The following is a 13,717-nucleotide window of genomic DNA, read 5'->3' as shown; positions in this document are numbered from 1 at the left end:
CTTCCAATGCAACTAGCGGCCAAGCCGTCCCAAGCTTCCTTGGCGGTGGTGAAGTCCCGGACCCGATGCAATTCCGGAGTCCCCACACTAGTTTGAATCATGTGAAGGGCGGTGTTGTTGAGTTGACTATCAACGACTTCTCTTCTAGTCAACTTGTCGGGGTTGTATGGCTTGAAGCCCTCCATGATGATTCTCCATAGTTCATTTGAGGCACTACAAACATGAGAGCGGAACTCAAATTGCCAAGTATCGAAATTATCAACGGAGAACTTAGGTGGGTCACCCCTAATGTTCAAATGAGGCATGGGAACCGGTATATCGAGTGATTGGAAAGGTGGAGGTACTCGATTGTAGCTCTCACTTTCACTAGTTCCCTTGGGAGATGCACTTGTATCTTTGATAGTGTTTAGGTTGTCACCTTCCACGGGTTTGGTAGATGAGGGTAAGTCCGAAGCCTCTCCATCATCTAACGCACCCGTGTCTTTTACCTCTACACTAGGTGCCTTGGGTGGGGCCGGAGCCAATAGCTCGGCAATCATCTTTTTCATGCTTTCCATTTGGGCTTCCATGGAGGACTTCAATGAATTGAAGTCTTCCACGGAGACCGTCTGGGCGGCCCCTACCGCGGGCACCTCGTCCGGCATACTCTTAGGCGGTTAAGCCCGAAATAAGAGCCGAGGCTCGATACCAATTGAAAGGATCGTATGCCGCACCTAGAGGGGGGGTGAATAGGTGCTAACCAATTTTTAGTTCTTTTTCAATTTAGGCTTGACACGAAAGGTAAATTCTCTAGATATGCAACTATGTGAATTTACCTATATGACAAGGATATCAACTAAGCAAGGTATAGCAACGCAATAGTAGATAGAGTGGGATAGAGGTAACCGAGAGTGTAGCACGCGATGACACGGAGATGATTCCCGTAGTTCCCTTCCTTTGCAAGAAGGTACGTCTACGTTTGGAGGAGTGTGGTTGCTACGCAAGCCAAACCAACAGCCACGAAGGCTTCACTCGGATCTCCCGTGAGCAACGCCACGAAGGCCTAGCCCACTTCCACTAAGGGATTTCCTCGAGGCGGAAACCGGGCCTTTACAAAGTTCTTGGGGCACACATCCACAACCAAATTGGAGGCTCCCAAATCTGTAACAATACAACAATCAACAACAATACATCAACAACAAATCAACTAGGGAACCAAATAGGAACACTAGCATGAGATCCCTCAAACAAGAGAGGGGAAATGAAGAACGCTTCGGTGAGGATGTAGATCGGTGTCTTCTCCTTCGAATCCCCAAAGATCAAGAGCTTTGGTTGGGGGAGGAAGGAGATCTTGCAAAACTTGACTTTCTTGAGGTGGCTCTAATGGAGGTGGCTTGACAGATTTCTTGTGTAATGATTGAGCAAGCAACCAAGGTAGAAGAAGGGGGGTATTTATACCCCCTCTCGAAATTGAGCCGTTGCTGCTTCCGGGGGGGCCGGATAATCCGGTGTAAGTAGGGCCGGATAATCCGCCCCCCCCGGATAATCCGGCCTGCAGAACAAAAGAGTGACATTGTCCGGCCAATTATCCGGCCCATGTACTGATCCACAATTCCTCCGGTCCTTAGCCAAAATCGAGGGGCCGGATATTTCCAAAATATCCGGCCCGGATAATCCGGCCCCTGGTACAATACCGGGACATTATCCGGCCAAATGTCCGGCCCCCTACTCGAGCTGCTTTTCCTCGAAGACTTAGCCAAAATCAGGGGGCCGGATATTTCAAGAATATCCGGCCCGGATTATCCGGCCCGGCCAAGCTTTTCCTGTTAACTTTTGACGGACCGACCAAATCCAACACACGCAAATATGAAACTATGTAACCCCTGTACCACTTAATCAAACATTAGTGTATCACATATATTGACATCAAACACACAAAACAAAATGCAAGAGATGTTCTTTCAGATGCCCTTCCAGAGGTTGAAGTTCCCGGCCTCCAGCCGAACTGCGGGCGTAGGAGCGATCCCTGCGGGAGCAGAGGCGGACGACGATGAAGCCATCGATCCGACGGTGGTGGAGAGCTGGAGGGAGGACGTCATCGCGGCGGCGGCGGAGAGAACTCGCGGCGGCGGCGATCGGATCTTACAGCGGCGGCGGAGAGGGCTCGCGGCGGCTGTGGCTCTGATACCAAGATTGAAAAGAAGGTTTAGGGTTTTGTCGTGGGTCTCTGCCCCGCACCGGTCTCCACTTATATTGACATGATCATACAATTACAATCGTATACAACACGTATACGTGATACACAAGACAGAGGAGGTAGAGTCTATTTACAATTCTAACAGGCTCCAACCACATCAGGACAACGGCTTTCGTCGGTAGTCTCACTCACGCAAAACTAGCCGCCACGCGTGGAACCACGGCCATCGCAAACACGCCACCCCTGCTGCACCCGCCTCCACGACCGACCACAACTCCTGGGCCACCCAACGCGGTGCGAGCCCTTCTTGTTCACCCGACGGTGACATTCATGTCCCGCACTGGACGAAAGGATGCAACACCGATAACACCACACTTCTCCTCCGTGCGCAGCCGCACATCACCAACCTTCTGTCTACTTCCCGCACATAGAGAGCGAGCAACACATCCCTCCATGCCTCTTGGTCTAGGCTCGTCACCCCAGGCATCACTCTAATTTCTCTGTCTCCATCGTCATTACTCTAATCTCTCGATTTTGTCGTGCAAAGATCGTAGAAACAACTGTTTAGTGGAGAAAGTGCGAACAATGTGTGATCAAATGACAGGTGATAGCGTAGAAAAAATAATAAATTATAAATGAGATCAAATCGATGAATTTTAAACCAAAAAAGAAAATAGACAAGTTATAAAACCGAAAGAAAGTCCACCCGACGATCAACCCAACTTATACAAAAAAAAAAGGTCATACTGATGCCTGGACCCACTGTCATAGACCGTAAAAGACGATGGGGAGCGCAGGCGAATCCTTGGCTGCTCCATTCCATAAACCCAGACACCCACCCCACGCATCCCCACCCCTCTCCTCTCCGCTCCGCAGCGCGGCCACTCCCTCCGCCAAAACCCTAGCGAAATCACGGAGAAGAGAGCGAGAGACGCGGGGGAAGCAGCCCGCCGGCCCGCCTCTCTCACCAGGGAAGATGCAGCAGGATCTCCGCTTCTGGGGTGCGTATCGTCTCCCCGAACCCCCCGATTTGATCGCACCCTATTTTGGCGGCGGTTGTGCATTTGCCCGTCCGGTCGGGCGGCGGGGAAGGGGAAATTTCGCCGGTGGTGATGGATTCATTTTATCCCTTAGATTCCGACCACCCGCGGACGACCTAATCGACCTAGGGTCTCTCGTCTCTGACCGATCTCTGTTAATTTAGAGTGGCGTATTTCTGTCCGCGCCTGCAATCCGTAATTAGTAGTTTATCCCCTGTTTGTCTTGGTCTTTAGGAGAGTAATGTGGGTGCCCGTGTCTTGATCTGGACCGAATGATGCGGTTTCCAGCTTCTGTTTCGTGCTGTTCCTTGGTTTGGTCTGCGTGAACAGAACAGTAGTTTCATGGATACCGGATTGGATGAAATCTGTTTGGTCCTGTCCTTAAGCTAGTCGTAACCTACATTGTAATGTGTTATCACCTTCGATATATGTTCTATTGCGGCCTGTATTTCTTTTGTGCCTGCTGGCATCACCAGTGGATGATTTCTGTTCTGTGATGAAATATCCCTGTTCTGTTTGCCGTAATGACGTCTGCTGTATATATTTCTCTGGGCGCTTCGGAAAGCAACAGATACCCGTGTTTCCCAATTTTCTGAAATCGTAAACCAGCATTTCTGTGATTTCTATTTGCGCGTACAAATCATAATTAGTATTCCTTTCGATTCAAAAATAGTAATTAGTATTCCCTTATTCCGTTGGCTTGCGATTGCATACTTTGCTTGATCTAGAAAGAGCAATATGGGTTGCCCTGTCCTGTTACGGAGAGTGTGATGTGGGTACCCGTGTCTTGGTCTGGAGCGAGTATTGTGATTTCCTAGTTCTGTTCAGTGCAGTGTGCTGTTCCTGGGTCTCGTTTGTGTGAAAGATAATCTCATGGATATTGGATTGGATAATATTAGATTGTTCCCTTTAACTGCTGGTAACCTACATTTTAAGTTGTTATCAACTTCGATATATGTTCTGCTGTGAGGTGTACTTTATTGAAAATAAGCATTCTCTGGTAATTGTCTGTTTACACCGTGATCTTTTTCTGTGTGAAAAATATCTCCGTCATGCTTGCCATAATAATGTGTGGTGTACTCTGAGCACTTTTGAAAGCAACATATACTTGTGTTTCCCAATTTCCTATGTTTGTCAAATAACTAATGGCTACTATGCATGAATGTTGACATTTTTAGGAGTTGTGGTCAAGCCTGGAGAGACATGGAAGTGTGACCCAGGAGAGTTATATTATCATTTGTCACAGGTGCGCTTTACAAGCTTCATTTATAGTTGACCTTTTAGCTCGCTTGGGGTGGATTAAGTTTGTTGACTCTTCGGGCATTTGCTTTTTTTTTTTTTTTTTGTTTACTACAGATAGCATTGGAGGATGGCAAGGCGAAAGAGAATGTGGAAGTTTTTGTGAAGACTGATGATAAAAGGATTATGCTTTGCACACTTTCAGTTGATAATGATCCTCATTTTGTAACTGGTCTGGTGTTCAAAAAGAAGTTTGAACTTCTGCACACCTCAATGAACAGCAACATCTGCTTTACTGGCTACAAATTCGAGATTGTGGATAGATATCCTTCCATATTTCATACTTCATTGTTTGCTAAATAGCTCGAATACGCATTTGTGTTCTTTAACCCTTTTCCTGTCTGTAATCACGTGTAACACATATACCAAAGGAGGTAAATGTTGTTTTCATTTTAGTATTGTGCATCTATGACAATTTGTTTGTACAGTTGGCAACTTGGCATAACATGCTTATATCTGATGTTTCAGATGATGAATCTGACCAGGAGGTTCCATTACTAATTCCACTAGACTCCAATACAGATGGTATATTCTTTTGCTATGCATAAGAATTCTTGTTTACCTGTTTAGGAGCTTAGAATGATTTATCTGCTGCGGACATTAGGGAGATTCCCTGTGTAGCTAAGATGTTATTTGTCCTCTTTGCATTTGCTCTACAACTAGAACATGCCACATTGACACTCAACATGTTTGTATTTACTTTCAGGTTACAAGAACAATGAAGCTACACATGGTTCCAATAAGCTTACTGCACCAAGGCCTGTTAATGCTCCATCCTCTACACCTAAGGCTACAGTTGAGGAACCAACTAGTCCTCCAAAGCCAAAGGGAGATGATAAGGTTTGTAACTTTGCTAAGAATAAGCAGCCACGAGTTATGACAGAACTGCTGTTCCCTGGATGACTTGTTTTTCTTGCTCTAGGCCTCTAGTTGTTCTGGATTGCTAATTGAGAATGTTTTAAATACGTTCGATGAATATTGTTAACATATGCCAGTTTTGTGTTACTAAAATTAGTTTGCGTGAACTATGCACTCATTTTGACAGTTTCTTTATGTGTATAATCAGTGGTTTCCATGTGTCAAAAGTCCTACTTTTATGCAACCTCATAGTAATTGGTACTTGGATGACAAATCCATGAATGGGAGTTGTAGGTTGTAGAAGCCCAAATAGTAGCTCTGGGAATTCATACTATCAATAGGGTAAAACCTGACATGGATTTGGTATGCTGATTGCTGAATGCACTTGAAGGACAAGACTGATGCACATAATCCAAGTGATAGTGATGATATTGAGACTTATGAAGATGTGGATTACCCTCAAAAGGTATGAGATTGTTCAAAGAGACCTGTTATATTGATGCTTCTTCATTCCGTAAAATCCTGAAATTCTTATCTCTTTTGTGTTGTTAACATACAGAAAACGAAGGGCCAAAAAAGGCCAGTGGAAACACCGCTAAAGACACCTCAGGGGAAGAAGGCAAAGATAGAAACACCAACTACGGGCAAAAACACTGGTGCACAGAATTTCTTTTGATTTCTAACCTGCTGAACTCGTCTTGGTCTTTTAATGGCACATGAATCTCACTAGATGAACAATTTGCATGCAGGCTATGTCCACGTCGCAACCCCTTATCCAGCAAAACAGGCTAGTAGGACAAGTGGCTATGTCCACGTTGCCACCCCTTATCCAGCAAAACATGCAAGGAAGGCACCTGAAAGCAAAGACAAGTCTAAGCAATCCACTCCTCACGTTTGTGGCTCATGCAGCAGGCAAAGACTGCTTACTTTCCTTTGAAAACTTGTTACCATCTGTATGATGTTATATCCTCACACATGCACTTCTCTTCTTCAGGACTTTTGGCTCCCCAGGGGGTCTCAAAGATCACTCCAAGGTGAAGCATGGCGCCGAGTGACCTGAAACATACTGTGGAAAGAGTGAGGTGTTAGCTAGTAGGGGAGAGGGGTGGGGTTCTGGTTAACTGAATTTTGGTGTCGGTAATGCAGAGATGGTGTGTAAAGAGGTTGCTTTGTCTAGCATTGCTCAACATGCACGATCAGGAATATTTTCTGCTTGACAAAATTCTAGACTGTTGTTGGTGGCTTGGTGCTATGCAAGTAATGCTGTTAACTTCACAAAAAAAAGTAATGCTGTTATGTGTGCCTGGATTCTGAGATCAGTGGTAATTATTTTGGTTTGGTTCTACTGTGTTGTTGATGAATGTTTTTTTTGTTCCTTATATGTGTTTTGGTGATTCATCATGCTTATAAGTGGCCCTACAAGGCTAGAAGGTGCGGCCTGTACGAAGGCAATGAAAGTTTTTATTTTTTACTTAGTGGAAGTCCTGATAAAATTTCTGAATAGTTTGTGCATGTTTCTAATTGCTTCAGGTGGTAGTGTAGTTTTTTTTCTGCAAGGAAGTCATTTCCACTGTCACATTTTTTTGTTGGGTGTGCCTGCGTTTATGAATTATTAACAGCATTACCTTTCTTTTGTGAAGTTAACAGCCTTTATCGATTATCTGAACTCCTTCCGGTTCATATTAATTGATTCTAATATGGATGTATCTAGACACATTTTAGTTCTAGGTACATCCATATTGAAGTCAATTAATATGAATCGGAGGGAGTAGCATTTTTCTTCAAGTTATGCCAGTGCAATTCATCTTTCGAAAATATAAAGGCTGAAAATGGATTTTTCCCCATTAATTTTGACAACTGCAGTGCCATTTTATGATGATTGATTACTCAGTTATTCCTTATACCTTTTAAAATAATATGGTCGTTTCGTATACTCGTGTAACTGGTGTAAAAAAACAAAATGTAATCATAGAGATAAACTTTACTTGTACTAGTACAATGTAACACTCTTTGGGTGCTCTCAAAAAATTAAAGAGTGCCTTGGATAAGAATACTTGTGTTGAACTAAGCTAAACAAACTTTGTTTCCGGAACTAAGCTAAACAAACGAATATTCCTTATGTGGTTTCGGAACTAAGCTAAATTGTTTTTAAACACGAGTATTCAGAAAAGGCAGAACAAATAAATGATCGAAAAATAAATTGTTTTTCTTCTTGAGATGCCAGCTAAACAGAATCCCCGCATGTTGGAATTGCATCAATATCTGTATTTGCAGGGCAGGTACCAGGAAATGCACACCGTAAATAAAAACAAGTTAAGAGCACAGCGAACTAGGCGAGAAGGAACTGCAGAACATAAAAATATAGCTTCCACATATTAAAACTTGTTAACGCACAAAATAGTAAAATTACCACGTCATATTTCACCTCAAAATTAGATCTTAAGAGTTTACCAGCATATCAATAACAAGTAGATTCACCAAAAGTATGAATGGCAATAAACAGCCAGAAATTGTATTTAAGAACCAATGCGACAGGCAAATACACTTCCAAGTTCTAGGTTTCAAGAGAGGACCAAACAGACTAATCTAGTGAGAGGGGCAATATCTTTCGAAGTTGTAGGTTTCAGGAGAGGACCAAAAAGACTAATCTGTGCTGATTAGAGGACAAAAGTTGGAAGACGCAGCATCAGCAGCATCAACCCGATCACTCTGCAACATGTTGTCACCACTGGCAGCTCAGGTGTGCTTTGCCTTCTCATGGGACTGGAGCGCGAAATCACTTCCAAATGTCCTGAAAGAATTCGACCAGAGCATAATCATTAGACGTCAAGCACTGCAGTTTGACTCGCCAGAATGCTAAACTTTCAAGCAGTCTACATACCTGCGGCACGACTTGCAGGCATGAGTGCCGACAGATTTGGGGGACTTTGCCTTTGGTTTGCCGTTGCTGTTCCCAGACGCCTTGCCGGCCTCCTTTGTTGGAGTGGCCACATGAGGAACATTCTTGTCATCACCTGAAGTGAATGCAGATCTAATTAAAACTGTTCTTACAACGGCATGCACGATAAGTGTTTTTTAAAACATAAAGCACGATAATTGACAGGGAACCTCGGAAAAGTATCAACACACCTGTTGTCTGGCAAGATGGTGTTGCAACCTTTGCCTTTTTGTCAGAAGCAGGTGTCTTCAAGGCAGTTTCAGCTACCCTCTTCTTGCCATCCTCAGGCTGTAGTGCACAACAAACAGAGTCAGATTAGACTGTTTGGAAGGAAGTGGAAAAAGGAGAACTGTCAGATCCACACCTTAACAGGAGTGCTTTTGCTTTCCTCATCACTTGAATCCTCTTCGCTACTGGTAGCAATCTCTTCGCTGCTGGTATAAATCTCTTCACTACTGCTGTCATCCTCTTCGGTACTGGTATCATCCTCTTCACTCGAATCACCTTCGGTGCTGGACTCATCTTCAGTCAAGTCCTGGGAAGAAGTGTGTTTCATTGTCATCAAATATTTCAAAAGGCTAAGAGGGTGATGCACTTGCATAATCATCAGAATGCGCTTACATCATCTGAAGAAGATAAGTCATCTAAAGAAGAAGAATCACTATCAGAAGAATCACTATCATCCTCATCAGCAGTAGGATTGATCACTTGATTGTTTACAGCATTCACTTCACCTAACAGAACAGATTAGTTAGTCTATGTTTGACGAGAAAAACATGGAATACTGATGCAATATCTAGCCAGGAGTGTACCTTTATCTTTGCTAGAATCAGATGTGAAGAAAGCAACTAGCAGGTCAAGGACACAAAGGCTACAAGAAGACAGATTCAAATATCTCGAATACACATAGTTGAAAAGAATGTATAGTTGTCGGCTATCATGTTAAAGGATATTCATGTAGATGAGGCATGGCAAGCTTGTAACCGCACACAAAAACACTGGCAGTCTCCGAACTGTGTGATAACTCAAATTCTTTCTCAAAAACCAAATCAAATTGAATCTGAGGTCGATTTTCAGCAGAAAGAGTTCCAATGACCACCTTGTTACCACCGACTTTAGCAGATACAACTGTATTGCCGCTTTCTTTCTCTGTTTCACCAAGGGCAGCCTAAAAACAGTAACCAGGAAATGAAAGTAAATCATTGCCTAAGGAGAGAACGTTGCTTTAGGAGAATAGTAGAAACAAATAGGCAGAAGATGGTCAACGAGGGAAGTGCGTAAACCTGTGAGAGATGAATAATAAACTCGTTACCAGCGTCACAAGAAAGAGACTGTCCCGGCTTCACTTCCACACCTGTACAAGATAGCAAATACTATTAACCAATAAGGCAACACCAGATGATAAATTAACCCCAACAAGGGTATCGTTTTTACTCTGAAGATAGGAAGTCATCTAGCCAACAAAGACTAGCAAAAACTATGTGACCAAGTGAAAGTTGCTGCTTTCCCAAATAAAGATGTTCTGCTGGTAGTCAAATAAACAAAGTTGTATTGAAAGCATCTACATAGCAGCAGTGCCATCTCTCTGCAATATACTAATGTCTGACGAGTGACGACCAAACTCCAAAGGGTATCAGTTCATCTCTATTGAACCGCAAAACAGCTTGCTAGTCTTTAACTTTCGTGAACCAACCCAGGCACAAAACTAAAAACGTGTAACTTCCAGCAGCGGCCAATTCAACATCAGAGTACCACGAGCAGAGCTATGAAGTAACTAGCCGAACAAGGAAACATCAATCAACGCCCTCGTTTGGAGAAATTCCAGGAGTAATTCGTAAAACAACATATTCCCCTACAGTCTACAGATCATCGATTCTACGAGGTGATGTGCCAAAAAAAAACAATACAATACGACATAATCAGTCCCCCACCACACACCCCAACGAAATTGAGCAAAAGCAGATTGTCTCGACACAACGAGGACCTAAAATTGTGTACCCGCAGCCAGGACGTACGGAGTGAAGCTACACGAGAGGCGATGATTTACGACGTGCGTGCTTATCGAGCGACCAAAATTCGAACCGAAAAGCTCTACATAAAAACCACCCGCCGCGAACAACAGGCATGTCGCATCGAGTGGGGGAGGAGGGGAAGGAAGGGATTACCCCAGAACTCCATGGAAGTCATGCTGGCTCGAGGAACCGAAGCCGCGGCCGTAAAAAACCCTAGGGGATTGGTCGATCGGAGCGAGGGGGTTTAGGGTTTTGGTGGCGGTCTGGTGGAGACGAATAAAAGGGGGAGAAGGCGGGACTGAACTGGACACCGAATTTTTAGAAAGTACAAACGCCCCTGGGCCGTTCGATTCTCGTCCCTGGGATCTATCCGTCCGTCCGTTGTTGTGTATTTCTCGTCTTGGGAAAAGAGGATTTACTATGTCCGTTATCTGTGGCATTTTTTTTTATCTAATGGGTAAAGAGGTTTCAATTCTCGGTTATTTCTGGTACTTTCTCCGATCCATAATGAAACAATGGTACACCCTCCATTCCAAATCAAAGTCAAACTAGCTATATCTATACCTAATAATAAAGGAGCTAAGGTTTCTGCCAAAAAGTTTCGTCAACGCTTTTTTTAGACCGTTTTGCCCTCCCACCAATTCGCATAATACTGCAATATGCCACCGCATATTAAAAAACGATTCGGTGTATGAAAACAGGCAACCTCTGTCTTGTCCCGCACTCCCGCCTTCTGATGGGCCTTCGTATGTTCGTTTCGGCTTTGCGCGGCCCGATTCAACGGGTGTATGGTAGGCTCCTTGAGACGAGACCCAGGGCAGACACAAATACGATCGATCGGACCTAGCCACGTACGGGAGGAGGTCACCCGTTCAAACGTAGAATCCCTGAGCTGTTTTGACACGTACGGGAGGTCACCTGTTCACCAAGTCCAGGAAGAAAAGGAAAACCTAGAGTCCTTGGCTGCTTTGAGTTGACCCCCCGTGATCCATCTATAAATAACGACCAAACGAAGCCTGGCCATCATGATCGGGAAGCCGAACAGATCCCGCGCGCGGATCGAGGGCATCGTCGGCCTGATCGCCGGCATGATCTACCCTTGCACCGCTAGGCGAACTGACTAGACAACATGAGATTACAGGACACTCCCGCGTGGCTGGATGCCGTCTCCGTGCTCGGACGCCACGGAGCTTCGATTAGATCTTGCCGGCACATCACAATCCCGTGGAATCCGTCATACGTCCTTCATCCGCTCGGGCCGTCGCAAGGAGACGGGGATCAGCCGATCGGACAAGGGAGAGCTAGCTAACCCACCGCATCCATGCACATGGTGATGCTCTCGCAGCCCATGCATGGCGGCCGGCTCGTCACGGAGGGCCACGAGGCGGCTGCTTATAGGAGGAGGACGGTTACGAGCGGGAGTAGAAAGAAGCAGACCACGGGAAAATCGTGCCGACAGTCGTCTTCGGTCACCGGCTCACGCGAGATTGGAAACGGCCGGCCGGGCGCTCTCCTCTCTCTTAGGGTCCAGCCTTCAGCTTTACCCCAGCTCCGATCGATTGGATCTGCAGTCCGTCCAACGTCTTCTCCATGTTGTCCCTGATCGACATACGCGCTGGGCAAAGCTTCGATCAAGTGTTGAAAGCCGAGACCGGTGGTTTTTGCTTGGTGTTAGGTATTATACGTAGTACTCAGTACATAGTTTTGCCACGGACAAAACCTTCTGGACCAGGCCGTTCGCCGGAGCTTGTCAAGGTACCAGCCGAGGACAAGATAGTGGAGCTGCTCTAGCCTCGGACGACCCGAGGGAGCGGTCGAGGAGTGTGGTGGTGCCCAAGATGATCGATCTGAGTACATCAGGGATAGGAAGAGCAAGAGGAGTAAGTACTCTGCTTCTCCGTCAAAAGCTGGGTGATCCTACACGTCGACTTCTTGCGTTTCAGAGGACTCAAAAGTTCCACTACTACTGCCACATGCTCTTGAGTCTTGACGCACCGGCCACCATATTGTTTCTAAATAATGTCTCTCGCGAAGACATGTTGGCGGAGTAGATGAATTAATCAGCTCCACTGTCTGGAGCGAAAGCGGACGCAACGTCTCCCGGTAAACACGAACCCAGAGCACCACGGTGTCCTGAGGCGTGGATACACAGTCGCATGTTTGTACATGGGTATTCGTAACTTCATATGAGAGCAATCAAAAGAAGCAACCGTGCAAGTCTAACACGCATCTCCAAAGGGCGTACACCCACGGCCGGATGAAAAGTAGATTTTAATTTTAGATTGGCATGTACGTAGAGTTATTAAAAGTAGATAAATATATTTGATTCAGTTACATGGAGACACTTAAGTCATTGTTTTTTTTGTTTTTGTTTATGCAGATGCTTAAGTTCAGCAAGAGCTTGTACCGTACTTTTTTCCTTAGATTGCAAGAAAACGATATTATTGGAGGGAAATAGGACTATTTTGTGTGGTACCAATACCTAATATTGGTATTTATCTTTGGCTGCCTTAAAAAAAAGTATAACATTATGCCATGTAAGAAGAAAAGAGTTTGAAGAGCTCAAATATTTGCTTTTTTAGACTTTATTATTTTGTAATCGTTGAAGATAGTTCATGTATATATCTCTACCATGTACGACTTATTACTGTTATGAATATATGCGGTATTGATTATAAAAAAAAGACCCGATATTTTCTTATGTTATACGACCAAGTTTTCCTTTTAATCCTTTAATTTTTCATCATTTATTTGGTTGAACATGGATTAATGCAACTTTCTTTGATTTAGGTTAAGCTTTGATCAAGTGTTGTCTTCTGCCTTCTAACTACTACTACCATTATTCTACAAATTCTCAATACTACAATAAAACAAACCGTAACGTTTCATTTTAATTTATAAATATATGTGCAACAATTTACTTATATATTTGAAATAAGCATCATTTCAGATCATGAAAATATATTTTACGTGATTTAATTTGAAATAAACCCGTCGCAACGCACGGGCACTCTTCCTATCTATACCTATACCTAATAATAAAGGAGCTAAGGTTTCTGCCAAAATTTTCGTCCAACTTTTAACTTGACCGTTTTGCCCTCCCACCAAATTACATACTACTGCCGATTGCCATCGAACCGGTACGTTTTCTGTTTCCGTACCAACCGCACTCGCGACCTCCACCATCCACACTGCACCCCGCACCCGCACCCCATCCCCATATCCGCATCGTCGCCATCGGGGTTGCTGGTGGAGTGGTGGTGAGTCTTTTCCATTCGTTCGTCCGGCAGCTTCGCGGTGGAGGGAATTCAAGGTCGGGGGAGCTTCGTGCGCTCGTGCGGTCGGGGCTGCTGGTGCCTGGTGAGTCTTTTTCCCTTCGTCCGTCCGGCAGCCG

At 44.7% G+C, this 13,717-nt stretch overlaps 2 protein-coding genes across 4 annotated transcripts; one reads left to right on the top strand and one right to left on the bottom strand.

The window, feature by feature from the left end:
- Positions 1-3,042: 3,042 nt before the first annotated feature.
- On the top strand, positions 3,043-6,702 carry LOC124661221 (histone deacetylase HDT2-like). 3 transcript variants are annotated; one of them, XM_047199083.1, is made up of 10 exons: positions 3,043-3,177; positions 4,395-4,462; positions 4,573-4,778; positions 4,876-4,889; positions 4,984-5,040; positions 5,222-5,355; positions 5,765-5,839; positions 5,933-6,029; positions 6,123-6,285; positions 6,368-6,702. In XM_047199083.1, the coding sequence occupies exons 1-10, from the start codon at positions 3,153-3,155 to the stop codon at positions 6,426-6,428; spliced, it is 900 nt and encodes a 299-aa protein (XP_047055039.1). In that variant the 5' UTR covers positions 3,043-3,152; the 3' UTR covers positions 6,429-6,702. The 3 variants fall into 3 exon arrangements, with proteins under 3 accessions (XP_047055039.1, XP_047055037.1, XP_047055036.1); XM_047199081.1 differs by having other exon boundaries at positions 4,867-4,889; XM_047199080.1 differs by having other exon boundaries at positions 4,573-4,781; positions 4,870-4,889.
- A 1,407-nt stretch (positions 6,703-8,109) lies between these two features.
- On the bottom strand, positions 8,110-10,489 carry LOC124662574 (histone deacetylase HDT2-like). Its single transcript, XM_047200393.1, has 9 exons — positions 10,477-10,489; positions 9,595-9,665; positions 9,280-9,479; positions 9,124-9,182; positions 8,933-9,045; positions 8,676-8,846; positions 8,503-8,599; positions 8,255-8,387; positions 8,110-8,164 (listed from the first exon to the last, which is right to left on the bottom strand). The coding sequence occupies exons 1-9, from the start codon at positions 10,487-10,489 to the stop codon at positions 8,110-8,112; spliced, it is 912 nt and encodes a 303-aa protein (XP_047056349.1).
- Between the last annotated feature and the right edge of the window lie 3,228 nt (positions 10,490-13,717).

The sequence above is a fragment of the Lolium rigidum genome, chromosome 6 (assembly GCF_022539505.1).
Source record: "Lolium rigidum isolate FL_2022 chromosome 6, APGP_CSIRO_Lrig_0.1, whole genome shotgun sequence".
Taxonomy (NCBI): Eukaryota; Viridiplantae; Streptophyta; class Magnoliopsida; order Poales; family Poaceae; genus Lolium; species Lolium rigidum.
Note: the sequence above shows the minus strand (reverse complement) of the source record. Positions and strands in the feature narration are given on the sequence as shown.

Bases quoted from the DNA above. Each gene is read 5' to 3' on its own strand.
- LOC124661221 (XM_047199081.1), top strand. From the start codon at position 3,153: ATGCAGCAGGATCTCCGCTTCTGGG. The intron at 4,463-4,572 runs GTGCGCTTTACA...TGTTTACTACAG, and splicing joins TATATTATCATTTGTCACAG to ATAGCATTGGAGGATGGCAA. The intron at 4,890-4,983 runs GTAAATGTTGTT...CTGATGTTTCAG, and splicing joins TAACACATATACCAAAGGAG to ATGATGAATCTGACCAGGAG.
- LOC124662574 (XM_047200393.1), bottom strand. The intron at 9,183-9,279 runs GCCTCATCTACA...GTCTTCTTGTAG, and splicing joins TGCGGTTACAAGCTTGCCAT to CCTTTGTGTCCTTGACCTGC. The intron at 8,165-8,254 runs GTATGTAGACTG...GAATTCTTTCAG, and splicing joins GCCTGCAAGTCGTGCCGCAG to GACATTTGGAAGTGATTTCG.